The 19,956-nt window shown below is 34.4% G+C and overlaps 1 protein-coding gene and 1 non-coding gene across 2 annotated transcripts; both read left to right on the top strand.

The window, feature by feature from the left end:
- Positions 1-7,992: 7,992 nt before the first annotated feature.
- LOC145001715 (receptor-like protein EIX2) lies at positions 7,993-10,671 on the top strand. Its single transcript, XM_078961063.1, has 2 exons — positions 7,993-8,361; positions 8,434-10,671. Exons 1-2 carry the CDS (start codon positions 8,063-8,065, stop codon positions 10,607-10,609), a joined length of 2,475 nt encoding a protein of 824 aa, XP_078817189.1. The 5' UTR covers positions 7,993-8,062; the 3' UTR covers positions 10,610-10,671.
- Positions 10,672-13,615: 2,944 nt separating this feature from the next.
- On the top strand, positions 13,616-13,722 carry LOC145003628 (small nucleolar RNA R71). Its single transcript, XR_013662081.1, has one exon. It is a non-coding gene; the product is annotated as a small nucleolar RNA R71 (small nucleolar RNA).
- The last annotated feature ends 6,234 nt before the right edge of the window (positions 13,723-19,956 follow it).

Genomic DNA, 19,956 nt, shown 5'->3' with positions numbered 1-19,956 from the left:
TTCCGTTGCCTGAATGCTCCTTGCTTTGTGCTTTGTGGGACTCTTAGTGATGTGGATTAGCTACTAAGTGAATATGTTAAGTTACATGTGGCATATGTTAAATAATCTTAGAGTGATTGATTTGGCCCTATTGCACAACTCTCATTTGAGTCAAACTGTTCTAGGGTTGAGTCTTTTACTCAAAGGATTATCTGATCTCTGTTGCATGTGACTATATTCACGAGGTAGCTAGTTGATATTGGTGGAAGTTTTTCAGCAACTTAGGGCTGGGTGAGGTTGGTAACCTAGGAGAGCCTAGGATGTGCTTCAGTAGGATTAGTTACACTCATTAGTGAGTATTTGGTGCATTAGTTTAAGAAGGTGACTTTGAGGATTTGGGGTGATTCTTGAGGAAAGTATCGATAGGTGTGGAAGGTAGTATTGGGCCCGTATTACTGAAAGCATAGGATCCATACTTGAATCGATGAGAGTATGTAGAATCTAGGAAGCTTATGGGAGGAGGATTCTTGGATATGTTCAGATCATTTGCAATTTGTATTTTCAGTTTGGTGATGAGCACTTAGGGAGGAGGTTCATGTTCTATTTCCGGATCAGGTGTAGTTACTGAGCCAGTTAGTGAGCAGACGTGCGAGTTCGTCTCGTCAGAGATTACCCGCATTATTTTGGAGAAGACTCCTATAATCTTTCTTAAGGTCAAGGAGTGGATTCTGCAGATATTGGATGAGCGTTTGGGCGCATTCCATGCTAAGTTTTTGGCTATCTTTAGAGCTTGCACTATTTCCTTCCGTGAGTTTCGTGCTTGTAGAGCTCCTACGTTCTCTAGGGAGAAGGACCCCATTTCTAGTACGAGATGGTTAGTGAATATGGCTAATACGTTCATGACGGGTTTGTTCCTCGTGGATGTGAAGGTCAGATTTGATTCCTGCCATTTAAAGATAAGGAATAGGATTGATGGGAAGAGGTAGGACATTATGTGGGTGATGATGCGATTGATGCGATGTCATGGAATGATTTTTCGACCAGGTTCCAAGCTGAGTTCGCACTGGTGTTTGAGGCGCAATAGTTAGCCCAATACTTTTAGGATATCTGCCAGACTACTGAGACTGTGGTAGAGATCACCGCAATATGAGGTGATGAAGAAGGTAAGGTATCATGATATGCTGATGGATGACATCATGAAGTTTGTGAGTATTTCGGGGTGAGAGACCCTGAATAATATGATTTCTAGAGCACAAGAGCGGGAGATTGATTTGGAGCACCCAGGGAACAAGACCAGATCAGGTGCAGGTAGTGGAGGGTCCTAGGAAGAGACCCAAGACTTTGGGTCAACAATTGAGGGGCCAGCAGGGTCAAGATCAATGCAGCACGTGCGGGAAACTGCATGATGGAGTTTTTCTTTCTAAGTGTTTGGGCTGCTACAAGTGTGGTAGAGTTGGTCATGTCAACAGGAATTGTTATCACAGGTCAAGCCCATTATGTTTTCACTACAACCAAATGGGTCACAAGAAGGCCAACTATCAGATATTGAGGGGAGGAGCAGTCAGTGCACCTTCTCCTACTACTTTGAGAATCATTGATGGTCATGAGGGTAGGGCATGAGCCCGAGCAGAAAGGAGGTGGGCATTGTTGTGTTAGACATGGGAGGCCAGGACTCCAGCAGGTAATATTGCGGGTTTGTTATCTTTTGCTTTCTTTTCTATTGTTATTAGTATTTATGTTGTTTGCAATTTGCATCGATATAGATAAGCATTCTCTTTGGTTTAATTCTCTTTTTTTGGTTAAGTTGTATCATTAAGAAATGTATATTCTGTTTGCATGCCATGAATCATTAGTGGGTCAAAATGGATTGCATCTAGTTGAGCGGGTTTCAATGTGTTCGGTCGTTATTCTAGTTCTTGGTCAGGATCGGCCCAAGGGTATTGTGCGGAAAGTCTATGGTCGGGTCAACAGGTTAGTTCTCTAGTATCATCAGGGTTTAGTGGTTTTAGCTTTGAGCTTGGTTAGCCACTGGGAGTGCCAAGGGAAGTAGTCTAATGCTAAGGTTTTGGTCTTGTCATAAGTATGAAAGAAATGGTTTAAATAGATGATATTCTATCTTCGCTTTGATCTGTGACCAATCCTTCAAGAGACAAGATAAGCATATACGGATTGAACATGTCAATGTGGACCTCTAACTAAGGGATGAGAATTTGGCATGAAAACCTGAACGAAACCGAACCAAATTAGGCCTGAATAAACAATTCGATTCAATTTCCAGGTATCTATATGAGGCTTATTTGGCTTTTGGGTTATTCAGTTTGGGTGACCTGAATAAGGGTTTATTCGGGCTAAAAAGACCGAACCGAATTTGAAAGTCAGAATGTATATTCCCCTTGAACGATGGCTAGGTCCTTGTGATCTGTCGTTACCCAAGACCCAAGTAACCTAGAAAAAAAATGACGATATCGATCCAATAGTAGCGGAATAGCATTTGGGTCTTGATTGACGAGATGTATCTTTGATCGATTGAACAGTAGAGTTTTTCTCATCCCTAGTTCAAACATATATTGAAATCGGAACATTGATTGCATCTGCTGCCTTGATTGATTCATGATTGTAAGAAAAAAAATTACCCCCATCCTCATTTTCTAGTTTCTGTTGTGATCAAACTCCATTCTAGTCGTGGAAAATTTGGCTCCAAGTTAAGAAACTCAAGTATTTGTATCTTAATATAATACTCCATCTTTCAATGTGTTATTATGTATGTTGCTCATTGAAATTTGAATGTGTTAATTTACTACTCAATTTTTCACTGTGTTATTATGTATGTTATCAATTGAAATTTGAATATGTTATGTTAACAAGTAACATTTTCTCTAAGTCCAAGAAGTCCAAGAAATGGGAACTTTAACATTGAATGAGAGAATTTAATGGAGAAAGCAACCATATTTGTTCTTTTACTGGTTTCATTCAACATTGATGAATCTATTTAAATATTAAAGAACCTATATTGTTATTCTATTATATTAAAATGATTTTGTTATTGTGCGTTAGATTGATGATGAAGATGTGTTTGTTGATAACACTCAACTTGAAGGAACAATTCAAACAACAAAGTCGAAGAAAAGGAAATATGTCCAAAGGGCGGCTTGTTGGGCCGATTATGATGTAGTTCATATTGACAATGTTAGACATAGAAAATGCAAAAAGTGTGGAGCTTTGCTCAAAACCGAATCCGCCGAAAACGATACTTCTAGTATGATTAGACATGCAGAAAGAAGTAAAATGAACCCAAATTTTTTTGAAAATAAACTAGAAAACCAAACCACTTTAGTTTTCAAGAAAAATGAAAACGAGGAGAGTAGTATTGGCACTTGGAAGCATGATGAAAATAGAATAAAAAAGCTTTGTTAAACTTATTTGTAGTTGGAGAATTACCGTTCACGTTTGTAGAGAATTAATCATTTATTGAGTTTACATAAGCATTGAATCGGAAAGTCCTTTTGCCATGTAGAACTAAAATTTCAAGGAGTCGCCGATTTTTTTTTTTTTTTTTGAAGAAAAGGCTAAGTTATTTATGTTCTTTAGTAATCCCCTAAGTAATGTGCATTCGACCACCGATTGTTGGACAAGCTCATGTCAAAGATTGAGCTATATGGTGGTTACGACCCACTTTATTGATGGAGATTGGGTGATGCACAAAAGAATTATCAACTCTAAATCTCTAGATAGTTATAAGGGATAAGACATTGGGTGCACATTGTTGAATTGTCTTCAAGAGCGGGGTATCAATAACGTAATGAACATAGCCATAGACAATGCTAGTGCGAATGATAAAGTAATCAAAATTCTAATGAAAAGCTACCAATGTTGTACAATTGCGAGGGGGGGGGGGACAACTACACATAAGGTGTATGATCCACATCCTTAACCTTATTGTTAGGGATGAGTTTTATCAACACCAATCTAGTATCAAGTGCACACAAAAGGCTGTTAAATGCATTAGGAATTCTACACAATGGATTCAAAGGTTCAAAGAATGCATGAAAGAACTAAATGTGGGATACAAGAAGTTTTTGTGCAATAATAGCCCAACCCGATGGAACTCCACATATGATTTATTGAACATTGTGCTGGAGTTGGAGAAGGTTTTTGGCATGTTTGAAGTCAAAGGTAATTTCATATTCCATTCCAATGTATTTTGTTTAATTTATTATTATTATTATTATTATTATTATTATTATTATTATTATTATTATTATTATTATTATTATTATTATTATTATTATTTTAATTTCAACATGTTTGTAAATTTTTAACAAACTTTGAAGTATCATAACGTCTTCGTTATTTGTCCGATTAGCTCGATTTTTTTTCCAGCTTGTAGTTCACAATTTAAACTACATTTTACACAATTTGAATGCATTATTTATTTGTATATTCAGTGAGATACAGACTCGTAAACATGGGGTATTAAAGCTGAGTATCTGTTTCAACATGTTTGCAAATTTTTAGACAACTTTGAAATGTTATAATGTCTTCGTTGTTTGTCTGATTAGTGTGATCTTTTTTTTGCAGCTTGTAGTTCAAAATTTAAACTATAGTTTACACTATTTAAATGCATTATTTGGTTGTATATTCAATGAGATACAGACCCCTAAACATGGGGTATTAGAACTGAGTTTTTTTTGTTTCAGCATGTTTGCAAATTTTTAGACAACTTTGAAGTGTCATAATGTCTTTGTTATTTGTCCGATTAGCACAATTTTTTTAGCTTGTAGTTCACAATTTATACTACAGTTTACACTATTTAAATGCATTATTTTATTGTATATTTAATGAGATAAAGGCTCCTAAATAAGGGGTGTTAAAGCTGTTTTTTTACAAAACAATACTAACATTTACTTTATTATAATAGATCGTACATATGTACCAGATGTTTTGACCCCCGTAAAAGAATATTTCAATTGTTGTAGAGCTACGGTTGCATTTCTCGAGAAATTCAATGTGAAAACCAACATAGTATTGATATCAACAAACCAATGACACATGGTTTTTTTGGAGAAATATGTGATTTTACAAACACATTAAGGAATGGGTGGCTAGTCCCCAATTTTGTTTGATAGGGAAGGAAATGATTGAAAAATACGATAAGGATTGAGGCGACCTTAATAAATTAAACGATTTTTTTGTATTTTGTAGTCATATTAGATCTACGGTTCAAGTTTGATTTTCTTCAACAAGCCTTTGAGAAGTTGATTAAGTTGAAGAGTACACAAAAAGATCCCATGCTCAGCTCGGAAGTCAGTTTAATACAGGGTTTTCAACAAAGATTTGAGATTTTTTTTATTTCTACAAATCAAAGTTTGACAATATCGATTATTCTCAAAATCAAACACATAGTCACGAAGTTGTAGTTGTGATTGATGAAGAGAACGACTTCATGGGTGATTTAATAGTACGTACAAACTGATTTCCCATCCACATCAATGGAAATGGAGTTGATACGATACATAAACGAGCAATCAGTTAAATACAATAAAGATTTTGGTATTCTACTTTGGTGGAAACAAAATGCATCTCGTTACCCTATTGTATCTCGTATGGTGAAAGGTATAACTTTATTATTTGTATAAATTTTTTATAATTATATTTTAACATTTTCTATGTTTATGTTGATGGATATTTTGGGACTGCAAATCTCTACAGTGGCATCATTAGAGGCGGCGTTTAGTATAAACGGGCGGATAATGGATCCATATTGAACAAATTTATCTACAAATATAGTAGAGGCTTTGGTTTTCATCCAAGATTGGGTATTAAAATCAAGAAAGCCAATTATGGACAATATTAATGAAATTTTGAAAGACGATGAAGTCGCGAATTGTTTAGAAGAGGCGATAAACAATGAGTTGGAAAGGGAAAACAACTAATCAATATTCCCGAATAGTTAATTCGTGTTTAAAAAATATTATTTTGGATATGGTTTAAAACTTAAGATTCATATTTTATTATAGGTGTGGAATGTTTAATGTTTAACTTATATACTTATATATAGATTTTTGGGTGTTTTGGGTGTTTTATGTTTAGTGTTTAGTATGTTCCTTCGTAAATATATCTTAAGATTTTGGTATTTGGATTTTACATTTTATATATCAAAAATAGTTAATCCATATTATCCGTAGTTATATTCTTAGTACATAAATTCCAACTCTTTTTGCACTTTTGAAACAATTGTATATATTTTATATTATTTTTAATTAACAAATTTGTTTCTTTAAATGATTTGCTATGAAATCATATATTACAAAAATAATACAAAATACAATATTTATAATCATATTGTAAATGTTATTCGGGTTATACAATCATAATGTTGTTTATCCGGTTCTTTTTGGTTACAATAGATCTTTAATCATCTTGTACATATTATTTGGGTTATTCGGGCCGAAACCGAATACCCGAACCGAACCGAACTCATATTAATTATTTGGTTCGGTTTTCAGTTAATACCATTACCCTTATTCGATTCTCGTGTTATTCAGGTTCGGGTGAGGTCGGTTCGGTTTGGTTCCAGACCGAATGACATCACCATGTAGATGAACTATCTGTACAGAGACGATGGTCAGGGTGAAACAAAAACAGAAATCTCTTCGGGAAAATCCATTACAATCTTTCAAAAAAATCTAAAAAGTTATTTTTTGAAATTAGAGACCGGTTTTCGAAATTCATGAAGAATAACCGCTGTTTACAAGATCTTAGTTTGATTTATTTTATCTATTCATGGTACAACTATTATAGGTCTCCTGATCATGTTTAGTTAGCTACAAGAGAATGAATCTAATCTCGCTGTTTTCTTGATGTTTCTCTTAGATTTTACGATCAGATCCGGTTATAGAGAAGGACGATTTCTTAAGGTACACAACAAGTTGTAGTACTGTTGTCCAGTCTGTCTAGAACGTCTCTTCTCGCTCTATCGGGGCCACCAACTAAAATTATTCAAAAGCCTTGTTGCCCTCCTTACACTGTTGAATAGCCATTGCATTCTTTTTACATTATTAGTCAACACTTCATTCTTTTTCTACCAAATACATTCTGAGTCGTTGTTCATACTCTACAACGTTAATAACATGATTAAATGTCTTTTATGATTGAATTTTATTAACTACTTATTTCTTTATATATAACAGTGTACATTCGGTATTAGTGCCTGTGGCTCCTTTATATTCTTTTGTGTGTGAAAAAAATAATTTGTTTAACACAAGTGCCAAAACCAAGGAGGTCCAGAAAGTGTGGTCATCAGCTTTTTAAGTTTTGCATGTAGTTAGTAAAGATGTTAAACTTTTTAATATGAATCATTAATAAAAAGAATTCATTGAGTTAGTTGTCAAAGTTTAATTATTTGTAAATCTGTTACCTTCTTTTTTAGAGTCGCTTTTAACGTAGGAGACCATGGATCAAACCGGAATGGACCCACTTCGCTTCTTTTCTATCAACTTTACAATTTCATTAATTTAAGTGAGACAAGTTCATTTCATAGTCATAAAATTGGTAGTCCAAAATAGTATCATTTCACAGTTCATGGATATTTACTATATTTGATTTGATCGGTTTGTGTTTTGGGATTCATATTATATAACTAGAGGATCGAAAAATAACACAAGATGGGAAAAGATATACTAATAAAAATTGTCAAGACTAGTAAATCTTTGAGCGCAAATGTTGGCAATCTATTTCAATTCAGCATCTTTAATTTGTCGTATAGTTTTGTTCAAAATGTCTTAGAAATTTAGTAATGTATGGCCCACAAAAATAGGCTACCCAGTTTGAGGTTGTTCACTTGAAGTTTTGAGTGAGAAAATCCTTCATCTTTAAGGTCGAGACTATATAAACCCTCAAGAGGGGCAATTCATATATGCATCAATACACACAAAACATCACCAAGATGTGCATTAACATAATGAATCCTTGTGTTTTTATAATTTTCTCACTTCTCTTGCCACGCTTTGAGACTACAACTGCCAACCAACTGGCAGCAGTGCAAGGAGAAGGAGGCGGAAGAAGAAGAGATGATAATGGTGTTATGAAAAAGTGCTTGGATAAGGAGAAACATGCTCTCCTTCATTTCAAAGCTCTCCTTCAAGACCCATCAGGTCATCTCTCTACGTGGAGAGCTGAAGAAAAAGACTGTTGTAAATGGAGAGGAGTCTCCTGTAACATGAAAACAGGTCATGTCACAGAGCTAGAACTCAACAACTTTGGTCTGGTAGGTGAGATTAACCATTCGTTATTTAACTTAAGCCGCTTGAATCTTCTTGATCTTTCCTTCAATTCTTTTCATGGAACCATTCCCAGTTCCATTGGTTCTTTGACTCGATTAAGGTACCTCTATGTCCGCGACAATGATCTTAATGGAACCATTCCAAAGTCGATTGGTTCCTTGATCGAATTAAGGAACCTTGACCTTGCCAATAACTCTTTTTATGGAACCATTCCTCGGGAGTTTGGAAACCTCACCAATTTACAATGGCTTTCCCTTCAAAATGTTGGAAGATGTAGAGTTGAGAACCCAGAGTGGTTATCTAATCTATCTCATCTGGAACAACTTGATATGAATGGGATATCACTAGCCAAATCAAATCACTGGGTCGATGCCATTTTGAGTCTCCCGAAACTATATTCTTTGAGTTTGCAGGGTTGTGAGCTCTCACAAGTCATGCATCCTTATTCGTTATTTTCCAACTCTTCTTCATCTATTGAATTTCTTTATCTCGGAAACAACAATCTTGTCTCATCCATGTCTCATTGGTTGTTCCCATTAACTAGCAATAGCCTTGTCATTCTGGATCTCTCTAGCAACATGTTAGATGGGATACCCAAATATCTTGGTAACCTCTGTAGTTTGGAACTTTTGGAACTCAGTAACAACTCTGCAGTGGTCGAATTTCGTGTGTTTTTGAACAACTTGTCTGGATGCACATCGCAGGCATTGCAAGAGTTGCATGCTTCACATAGTCAATTTACAGGGCCACTGTCTGATGATATCCAAACAATGAAAAATCTCGTCTATATTGATATAAACTCATGCAAGCTGGGACCTCACTTTCCCAAATGGATTCAAACACTGAAAAATCTTTCGTATCTTGACATTTCCAACAATAGAATTTCAGACACCATTCCTCTGGATTTTTGGGACATGTGGCCTTCTCAATTAAGATATTTGAATCTCTCTTCCAACAATATCAGTGGGAAAGTACCAGATTTATCATCGAATTTTGTCAATGGTTCAGTGATAGATTTGAGTTCGAACAACTTTTATGGCCCAATAACTAATGTTTCTTCCACTGTGGCTTTATTAAATCTTTCCAGAAACAAATTCTGTGGCGGAATCTCTCTTTTATGCCAAGTTGTCCATGGGTTTTTAGTTTTTCTAGACCTCTCCCACAACTTTCTAAGCGGACAACTTCCAGACTGTTTGTGGCATTTTAATGAACTAATAGTTCTTAATCTGGAACACAACAATCTATTTGGAAGGCTTCCTACCTCTGTTGGATCTTTGATTAAACTCGAGGCATTGGATTTATATAAAAACAATTTCTCTGAGGAATTGCCTTTGTCTTTAAGCAATTGCACGAGCTTAAACTCATTGAATTTGGGGGTCAACAACTTTTCTGGTAGTTTGCCTCTTTGGATTGGTGAAAGCTTTCCACGGTTGTATGTTCTTATCCTAAGTTCAAACAACTTCTCTGGAACTATCCCTTTACAATTATGTCAACTAGCAGGTCTTCAAATTCTAGACTTGTCAATGAACCATCTCCATGGAAGCATCCCTTCATGTTTGGATAATTTTACCAGCATGGTTCAAGAAGGTTTCTTACCAACACAAAATGTACATTCCTATTCAATTCCATGGTTTTATTTAGGAGGTGATGTGTATGATGAACTTGATGATGAGTATATTGACCATGCAATAATCGACTGGCAAGGAGATAAACGTGAATTCATCAGAAATTTGGGATTGCTAAAGAGCATTGACTTGTCAAGCAACAATTTAACAGGACAAATCCCATCTGAAGTTACAAATTTGTATGGACTGCTTTCACTCAACTTGTCAAAGAATTCTCTACATGGAGAGATTCCAGAAAAAATTGGTCAAATGAAACAACTTGAAAGTTTGGATTTGTCTAGGAACAAGTTGTCAGGAGAGATACCATCAAGCATGTCTAGTATGAACTTTTTAAATCATCTAGACATGTCATACAATAGTTTGTCAGGGAGAATTCCATCCAGCACTCAACTGCAGTCTTTTGAACCTTCAAGATACAATGGAAACGCAGGACTATGCGGACCTCCTCTTACCAAAAAATGTCCCGGAGATGAAGTATCAAAAGTACCAATGGTCATTGATGAGAGTGCGGATGATGGGGAAGATGTGGATGAAATTCACGGATGGTTCTATATTGGTTTGGGCATGGGATTTGCTACTGGATTTTGGATAGCATGTGGGGTTTTACTTGTCAACCATCATGGGAGACATGCATTTTTTCACTTTTATGATAGCTTCAGAGATTGGGTTTATGTGAATGTCGTATCGTTCTTTGCTAATATGAAAAGGGTTAAACATACATAGTCATGTAAAATCATGTTTCACTTGTATTTTGTTGGGTGTTTTAAGTCCCCATAATGAAGATAATTGGCATTCCGCCATTACGTGAACTAAGGCAGCCTAAAAACTTCATTGTTTATATGTAGTTAATTCTATACTGTTCAATGAACTATTTTCTAGGATGTAGCGATAAGTCAACTACTGATCCCCTTCAAATTGCATCAACCATCAAGTACTGCTTTTAGATGTATCATTGAATGTCGTTAAGAATTAGGGTGAGGAATTTATATCATATGTAAAGATATAAATGAAAACTCGGAAAAGGTAGTACGAAAGATTACCTCGTTCAGTAGTAAGATATTCGCAACTAGATATATACCTCTTCGGCAAAACTGCAGGGGTTCAAATGCAGAAATAGAAATCCTAGTACCCTACAAACGAAATGAACATAGTATCCTATGTATAAAAATGTTAAAATACAATATTGTAGAGCATGAGTTTATAAAAGCGAGCAAACAGATCAAAAAATCTTTGATACAATCAGTAAGCCTATAATGCTATTTAGTGCAGATTATGAGATGAAAATAAAGTGAATTAGATAGAGAAAAGGCTGGATAGACCTTGGACAGGTCTGAGAGACTTCACTGCTCAGAAGTAACAATTAATCCACTGATTACATAAACGTCTAAGGAATGAAAAATAACAAAACAGAAGAAATCATATTACCACGAGACTGGTCCATTCCATTCTAATGGACAAAATAAAGACAAAATTGCAAGAATGGTCGTGCGGTTAGGTCGAAATTAACACTTTGGACCAAATAGGTTTTGACTAACATTCATGGTCCAAAGGTTTTCATTTTCTTGCCACTTTGGTCCATTTTACTTTAAACTTTTTTGAATATGACGATTTTGCCCTTGGTTTTGCTTTTTCAGTTTTATTTATTTATTTATATAGTTTAATATTTAAAAGAAAAATAAAAAAGAAAATACATCTCTCTCTATCTTAACAAAAAAACAGTTGACCCGGTCATTTCTCACCATCTCTTCCTCCAACGAAGAAAGTAGGTTGCCGACCACCAACTTCGCAGCCCCTCCCCGCCTCCCTCCGGTCGTGTAGCACAACCAAACACCCATCCCTTCACCCACTGTTCTGTTGTTCTCAGCTCTAGCAAATTGATCATCGCATCTTCGACAAATCAACTTAGCCACCAAGAAATGAAAACCCAAGCCGCCAATAAACCCTAAATTCAGAATTTGCAGCGGCTCAACCATTGTCTTCGTCGAGTTGCTAGGGTTTGCAGCGGCACGGAAGGGCTTCAAAGAAAAAAATTGGAAAGGTATCAAAACTCCCCCAAGGGTTTTCAACGATGTGTGTTCGCATAATAGGTGTAGATCAGCTTCATCCTACCAGATCTGCAACATTGTCGGATCCGTGGCTGTTTGAAGGTGAAGATCCGTTGAACACCCTATCTTACCAGATCTCCACCTCAAGCGTTGGAAGCCACCGTCGACAACTACTACGTTGTTGCAGCCTTGCTCTCACATTCACCAGTTTAGGGTTTGCAAACCCTAGCTCCGTCAGACCCTTTTCATTAAAAACCCTAGTTTCGTTTGGAGAAGCTCCAACAGTTGTATCATCGCCCGTCATCGTTGGAGATATTTGTTCGTCGTAGTTCATCCGTAGTATCGTCGCCGCCACCCTTCTTTTGTTTTCAGATCTACAAACATTTTTGATACATTTTGACTGGTAATAGTGGTTGTAGCCTTCTCAGTCTAGATCTGTAGCTCGATCCGACTTTCATATGATGCTAGGGTGTTAGTGGAGGTGTTCACAAGTGTTGTTGTCGACGTTGATTAATGGTGGTGCTGGAGTTGGTCATGGGTGTGGCGGCGATGACCGGTGGTTTTGGAGGATTATAGCAAAAAGAGGTGAGGAATATAGGTAGGAGAGAGAGAGAGCTATTTTCTTTTTCTTTTTAATATTAAACTATATAAATAAATAAATAAATAAGCTGGAAAAGCAAAACCAAGGGCAAAATCGTCACTTGATCAATGAACATTTTGTGCTCATGCTTTAGTGGGTTTTATCTTGCTCAAGATGAATAATGAAGTGGCAGCTGATAAAGTTTTACATGATAAGTTTTAGAACTTTCCTGCAGGAGCCACAATGTAACATTATGCCCATCACGTTGTGAAAACTAGGTAGAGCCTTTTTCGTTTGGTCCCTCACCTCTTTCGACTGTTGATCGGGAGGTTCAATGGCTGCTTTGAGGATAATCAGAAGCTCAAAAATTGTTTCTTGTTTAGTAGATATTGCCATCATATGTTGTTGCGTTTTGGTTCGGAATTGCTAGGAAGTAAATGTTCTTGCACTAGTTTTGACAATTATATAACTTATTTTTCTATATTTGATAAGGAGGCTTGTTGATTTCTCAATATAACATCAGTAGCATTAAGCCTTTTTTCACTAGCTTCTATAAAGCTAGCTAATAATGATTCAAGATCGTTTTTTCTTGAGTGGTACTTGTTATTTTTAGTAGAAGTCTCGCCCTTGTTTTTGGTATTTCTCTTCTTTTTCTTTTTGATACTCTTCATAGGTCTTCCAATCCTTTTTAGGCTTTCTCCAATCTTCATTGCAACAATCACCACTTGAGTAGCAAACTTGCGCCTTCCTAGTCCCGTTCTTGTCTTAATCATAATCATTAGTTAAATGTGGCACGTGAAAGTTGTCATACCCAACTTGTATCGTGTCAAAATGGATCATCCCGTCTTCATGATCCTCCTAACCATATTGTCGAGCTTTTCCATCATCACCGCTAAGCCTTCCGAATCTCCATCACTAATTACTTTTCCTCTTGTCACATCATCTTTAGTGTTGTGATATTCTCATTAGTGCTTGGCAAATTCTTTTATTAAAGCCTAGTTTGTTGTCAGATCTTTCTTAGTCATTGGTCCTTGAGATTTGAGGGGCTGGCGAGTGCTCACATTAATTCCATCATAAAAAATGGAGAATTATTGTTGGATGTTTAGATCATGTTGTGCAAAATTATGAACTAATCCTTTGTAAATTTCCCAAGCTTCATATAAGGATTCTCCATCTAATTATTGGAAATTCTGGATTTCCTTTTTGAGCTTTGCTATCTTAGAAGGAGAGCTAAATTTTTGGATGAATTCATTTTGAAGGCTACCCTCGTTGTGATTGCTCGAGCTGGAATTGAATTTAACTAATCCTTTGTTGCCCTTGTAACATCGTTGGAAGCACCCTCAGTAGCACCGTGTCTCTTGTAACATGTGGAACATTGAAGTAGTTTGTAATGTCCAAAACTTCGTTAATGTGTCTATATGCATCCTTGTGATCCTTCCCAGAAAATGGAATATCCTTGAGTTTCACACCCCACTAAAGCGAAAACACAAGGTGTCACAGTACAAAGGGAATCATAGAAAAAGTTAAATGACAACACCAACCATAGTATTAAAAAAAGCAATACAATTTACAATGAGATTAAACAACTTTTTAAAATAAATTACAATGTATTTGAAAGAAAAAAAAAATGCAAATGCTCCTTCAGGTGTTGTGTCTCTATGTGACACTTACTCGATGATTCCTCAAAAAGAATCTAAAACAAGCGTCAACTATAAAAATAGTTGGTGAGTACTCACAGGTTTATAACATAGTATAGTTTGAATTCATGAAAAATCAGAATATGGATAACTGTTTCCATAAAAAAATGTTCATTGCTAAATAAGTAAATAAGTTTTCATGTATAGAAGTTCGTTGCTAAAACGAGTAATAAAGTTTCCATAAATAGATGTTTGTTGCTAATACGAGAAACAAAGTTCGTTGCTCAAATGAGTAAACAGGTTCACTGCTACAAAGAGAAAACAAGTTTATTTCTAAGATAGGTAAATAAGTTTCCAGTTTTTAAATTTCGTTGCTATAATGAGACACAAAGTTTCTATGTGCGTAGTGATCAAACTATGAGTTCACAACGCAAGCCTAAGACTGAATGCCCTCTTGAATGCTATGTCTATCGCTAACATACAGAGAAATATGGTAAAATGCACTCAAGCAAATCGTGTGAGTGAGGAGTTGTCTACCTCTAATAGCACTATCCATAATGACCATGGGTTCAAATGAGTTAATGAGTTGTGTGAACTTATTCTAGGGACTTAAACGTGATAAGTCCTCATGAATTAACAATAGCATATACATACACAACAAAATATAGCAACCAAGTTTGATACAAGTCAAATTAAATACAACGAACAATAAACTGTTTTTGGACACGCTTTTCCACCTCAAAACATTTAAAAACTGATAATAAGGGGAGTTGTGAATACTCATATTGATATGTGAAGGTATTTGTGATGTCTTGAGCTAACTTCCCTCATGTCCTACTACCGATTCCCTACAATAAGGTTACACACTAGTAAGTCTCTAGTCGAAAATCTAACATTGGTATACTTAATTTCTACATTAGAATTATGCCAATATCATGTCAAAATTACGTTTTGTATAAGTTACAAATACTTCTTCGAAAATTCAGATTTCCATATACCAATTGACTTATTAACATTTGCAAGTGACAAATTCCATTTTGTGTTATTGTTTGAAATACATTTTAGAACTTTGGGAAAGGCTTTACAAACTAAAAATCCAAAACTAAATCCTATCAGTTCTAAAAATTTAGAACTATTACATTTCAGTTCTAAATATAATTTAGAACCCTCTTGTAATTTTCCATTATATTCTAATATTCTTAACTATTTTTCCACTATTTAATTCCTTAAAAACATCATAAAATCATGAAAAATAATAAACAATTCATAAAAATTCCGAATCTTTTTATAAAACTGTTATACAATATGTATAAACTGGGAAAAATACTCAAATTAATTTTCAAATAGTTTAACCAGATTTTATGATTTTTGTGTGTTTATTATAGCAAAAATAAATAGGAATCAGTTTATAAAATTCTCCAAACATTTTGTGCCACTGTTATTTAACATATATAAGTTGGAAAAAATATCAAAGCTAGTTTTCAAGTAGTTTAACTATTTTGCTTTGTTTTATTCATTTAAATAGGCATTAATTCGTGCAAAATTATTAAATAGTAAGTAAAATTCACTAAAATTTTCATTTATGATTTATATATAGTATAAGATATTTTGATAAAGTTTCATAATTTATGGATAAGTGTAGCTATTGTTTATTAATTTAATTCCTTAAACATTCATTAAATCGGGAAAAATAAGAAATTTTCTTGGAAAACTCTGGAAATTTTTTCATGGAGTCTTTATGATGTCTAGAAGATGCAAAAATTATGAAATATGGCTTTGGACATTAATAACTGTTTTTTATATTTATTGCTATTAAAAAAATAAATTATAAATCACCAGAAAACAACCTTAGAAATGCATACAACTTCATTAAAAGTCGTTACATAGTGCATAGGTGATACCAGAATTTATTAACCATCAAAAGTATTTTATATGAATTACTGCCCTTTTTTCTTGCAAAACTACAATAAATCAAGAAAAACGAGTTAATTTTTGAAATTTTCCAGATCATCTAAGTTTGTTGTTTAGATTCTGGGAAAAATCGAATTTGAGCATAAAAGAAGTTTTAGATATTTTTTATGAATAAATCCTTTATGGGCATTCTTAATAATGCACATTGATAAACAAGCCTTTAAGCTTGATGTTCATCACATGCATTATCATTTGAAGACCATGAATGAACTTAATTTGTTCAAAATAAGGTTTCTAAATGAAAAACTTGAATGCATGTGGTTTTGGATCTTTAAAACTTGTAAAACTCAAGTTGATCGATTTTATTTAGGTTTTGATCATTGGATTTCACCTTCTAACAACATGCATGTTGTTTTGGGGTGAAATCCTACCACCATCATAATCAAATTTGACATGCATGTGAATAATCTCAAAGAAAAGTGTAGAAGAGCGAGAAAAATGCAAGAAAACATTAAATTTTTGAAAGAAAAGTAAATAAAATATAAGGAAATAAATTTAACCTTGAATATAATCTTCAAATGATGAAGATTTTTGAGTAAAATGAGGAATATTTTCTAGAAATTTTGTGGGTTTTGAGGTAAATCATAGAGGTAAAGAATGGGGGTTTTAGAGAGAAGAAAAGTGAGAAAAGAGATATACTGTCTCTCTGGATACCCAATCTCTCTCGTCATATATTTGGGGTTTCTCTCCACCAAAAAAGCCACCAAAATACTGAGATGTAAATGAGCTCATGTGGAATTGAATGTAAAAATCCCTCCTAGTTATTCTGCATCTATGTTTGTCAGTTTTTGGGAGGAGAAATTTGAACTTATGAGGAGGGTTTCGTTTTATTTTATGTATTTATTTTGTATTAACTCCTTAATTTTTATACAATCTCTTTCAATTTATATAAAATGTGTATTTTATATAAATTTTGTTCATGATTCTTGAATTTTTAGCTTATAAATGTAAGGTTAATGTTAATGATTTAAATTAATTTCCTTGATTATATTTCTACATTTTAAATATATTAATTTGATATTTTAGAGTTTATAAAAATTTTCATGGGATTTTAATGTAAAACTTCATAAATTTAAGTTTTTAGGACTTTTAGGGTTTTTAGGAATTTTGTAATTCCTTGGATATGAAAATTAATTGAATTTTTAAACATCAAACTATTTTTTTGTTTCATAACTCTTCTTCAAGTTAGAAATAACATTTGTAATTTATTTTTATCGGTTTATTGACATTTCTATGTAGTGGTTTCGAGACTCAAGTGAATTTGATGAATGTAGTATACTAGTCCTAGTTTCAACTTTGACTTAAGTTTCTATAAGACTTTAACCTAATTTCTATTTCTAGGTCAAGTGCATGAAGTGTCTACATGATTCATGCAAAGATGTTCAATTCAAAGAATGACCTGAATATGGATAGTCATTATAGTTAAGTAGTTGTAGAATTCACATACCAATGTGAAATCTAAGTACACTATCCTTTTATTCTACTTGTTTCCAAGTTTATAGTAGGTTATAACATAGTTCCTAGTTATAAATTCTATTATGTGTCGTACCTATATGTGCAATTAAGTATATTCAAATCTAGAAATGTCTAAAATTTTGATGGTTGTCACATTGAAATCGTTGGAATTGTTGGTGCTTATATGCGCAACTAAGGATGTGTCCCTTTAGCTTAAAATTAATTGTGATTGGAATTGTAGGTGTTAAAAGACTTGGCACATCATCATTATGCATTTGCCTGTTGTACTCTTCCATAGTCATTATGTTGATGTCACCCATGTCTTTTATTTCACTTTCTACCTCGCTTTTAGATTTTTTTTCTGATTCATGTCTGCTCTCTTTCTCATTTGGTTGTTTCTTCAAAGGTAAGATCATGTCCAACTTGAAACAAGATTGTGAATGGATTTCGTCGATCTTCTTGTCCTTTTTCTTGTGAAACACAGATTCTAAATCTTTAAGTTGTGGCACAATATTTAAGGAAGATCCCATGGTCATGTACTACTAAACCAAAACAAAGAAATCGCATACAAATGAACAAAAACAAAATAAACTAAAAATTGAGATCGTTCTGTTTTCATGTCATGGAGAATGTATCATCACAACATGAAAGCTGCCTAAACAGAAGACTTGGTCATTCTTGACTCGACGAGTCGTTCTTGGACTCGACGAGTCCATGGCTTGACTTCCCTTTTCTGTTGTGGTTCGAAGGAACCCAGTGAGTGTTAGAGTGGTCTTAGAGGGGTCCGAGGGAGTGACTCAATGCATTAGACTTTTTCATAGACATGGAAATCACAGTAATCGAGGAGTTGTTCATACAACTCGGCATGTCGGATGAAGGTTTACGGGTCATAAATGGGTTTATGGCCGTACAACTCGGCGACTCGACGAGTCCATGGCTTGACTTCCCTTACACAAGATTCACACACTTACACACACTTATGCTCCTTTCTCTCTCTCTCTCTCTCTCTTTTCTCTCTCTCTAGCCATACACTCTCTTCTATTCGTCAATCCCTCCTCAACCACCTAACACCTATATATACTTAGGGAATATGGGCAATAAATGGGTTTACGACCATAAACAGACATCATGGCTGTAAACACAACTACAAAAACGTATTACACGACCAAAAACTATTAACGCCTAGAAAAGTAAAATATAAACCATATTTTTGACCCAACAATCTCCCACTTGGTTTATATCTTTCTTTTCTAATTGACCCAACAAGCTCCCCCTAAAAAGTAGCTGGCTTTTCTTGTCAATCTTTATTTGGAGCTTGGCCTCAGCTTTAATCTTCAAATTCTTCACAACTTGAAGATGAACTTGATGAATCCTCAATGAATAACTTCATCTTGAGCAGTTGGGATTTTCTTCAGAATTTGACATTGAATGCACATTGGGTGAGGAGGCTTGATGTACTGATTCTCGAAAGATACCACATTCAGCTTGAGAATCTTCAGAGAGAATATCAGATAGAATGAATCTTCTAGATCACTTCAGCAGGTACAAGGATAGCAGCAAATTGATTGAGGAGGCTTCAATGCAATCTATCATATAATCTTCAAGTGCAACTTCACCTTGCTTCTGGGGATGAAAGATTGAATGTTGAAAGAATAATCTTCCTTTCTTGCCCCTTCGAATGAGAATTCTTCGATGATCACGGACGAAGCCTTGGCTCAAAATTTTTTGACACAGACTCCATGAGTTTCATCTACATCTGAATTCACTTTTCAAGACAAAACAAAAATTGATATAAACACAAAACTAAAAACAAAGGTAGCACATAATGTTTTTGGATTTTTCATATTTTCTGAACAAAATAAAACAGAAACAAAAGTATTTCTAGAGTTTAGATTTTTTTGAACAAGAAATAAAACAGAAATAGCACTATTATTTTTTTGATTTTTAATTTTCTGATTTTTGTTTGATTTTTTATTTTTATGATTTTTTTATATTTTTAATATATATATATATATTTTTTAATTCTCCCCCTAAATTTGTGCATAAAAGAAAACTATGAACAAATTTAATAAAAAACAAAAACAGAAGATAAATTTAAGACTCTTTTGGGATCAAAGTTACCAGACAATCCAATATCGTTTATCTACACACACCTGCATATTTAGATCTGGTCAATCACCGGTATTGGGATCTACTTAAATACAAAGGATGTTGACAAATTGGACAAGTTATAACTGACAAGACAGTGAGATCTATATTCTTAAATGGACATTTAGCTGACGACGACCAAGGATACTGTTGTCCACTTAAATTAAGCAGTGAGATCTACAGATAACCTATTAAATGGTTCAATTTTAGATGTGATGGAACGTGTTTCCCACT

Source organism: Lactuca saligna, chromosome 6 (assembly GCF_052625555.1).
Source record: "Lactuca saligna cultivar CGN05327 chromosome 6, ASM5262555v1, whole genome shotgun sequence".
NCBI lineage: Eukaryota > Viridiplantae > Streptophyta > Magnoliopsida > Asterales > Asteraceae > Lactuca > Lactuca saligna.
Note: the sequence above shows the minus strand (reverse complement) of the source record. Positions and strands in the feature narration are given on the sequence as shown.

What these genes read in the sequence shown, in the direction of transcription:
- LOC145001715 (XM_078961063.1), top strand. Translation starts at nt 8,063, where the DNA reads ATGAAAAAGTGCTTGGATAAGGAGAAACATGCTCTCCTTCATTTCAAA. An exon ending in GGTTCTTTGACTCGATTAAG is followed by an intron (nt 8,362 to 8,433) that starts GTACCTCTATGT and finishes GATCGAATTAAG; the next exon opens with GAACCTTGACCTTGCCAATA.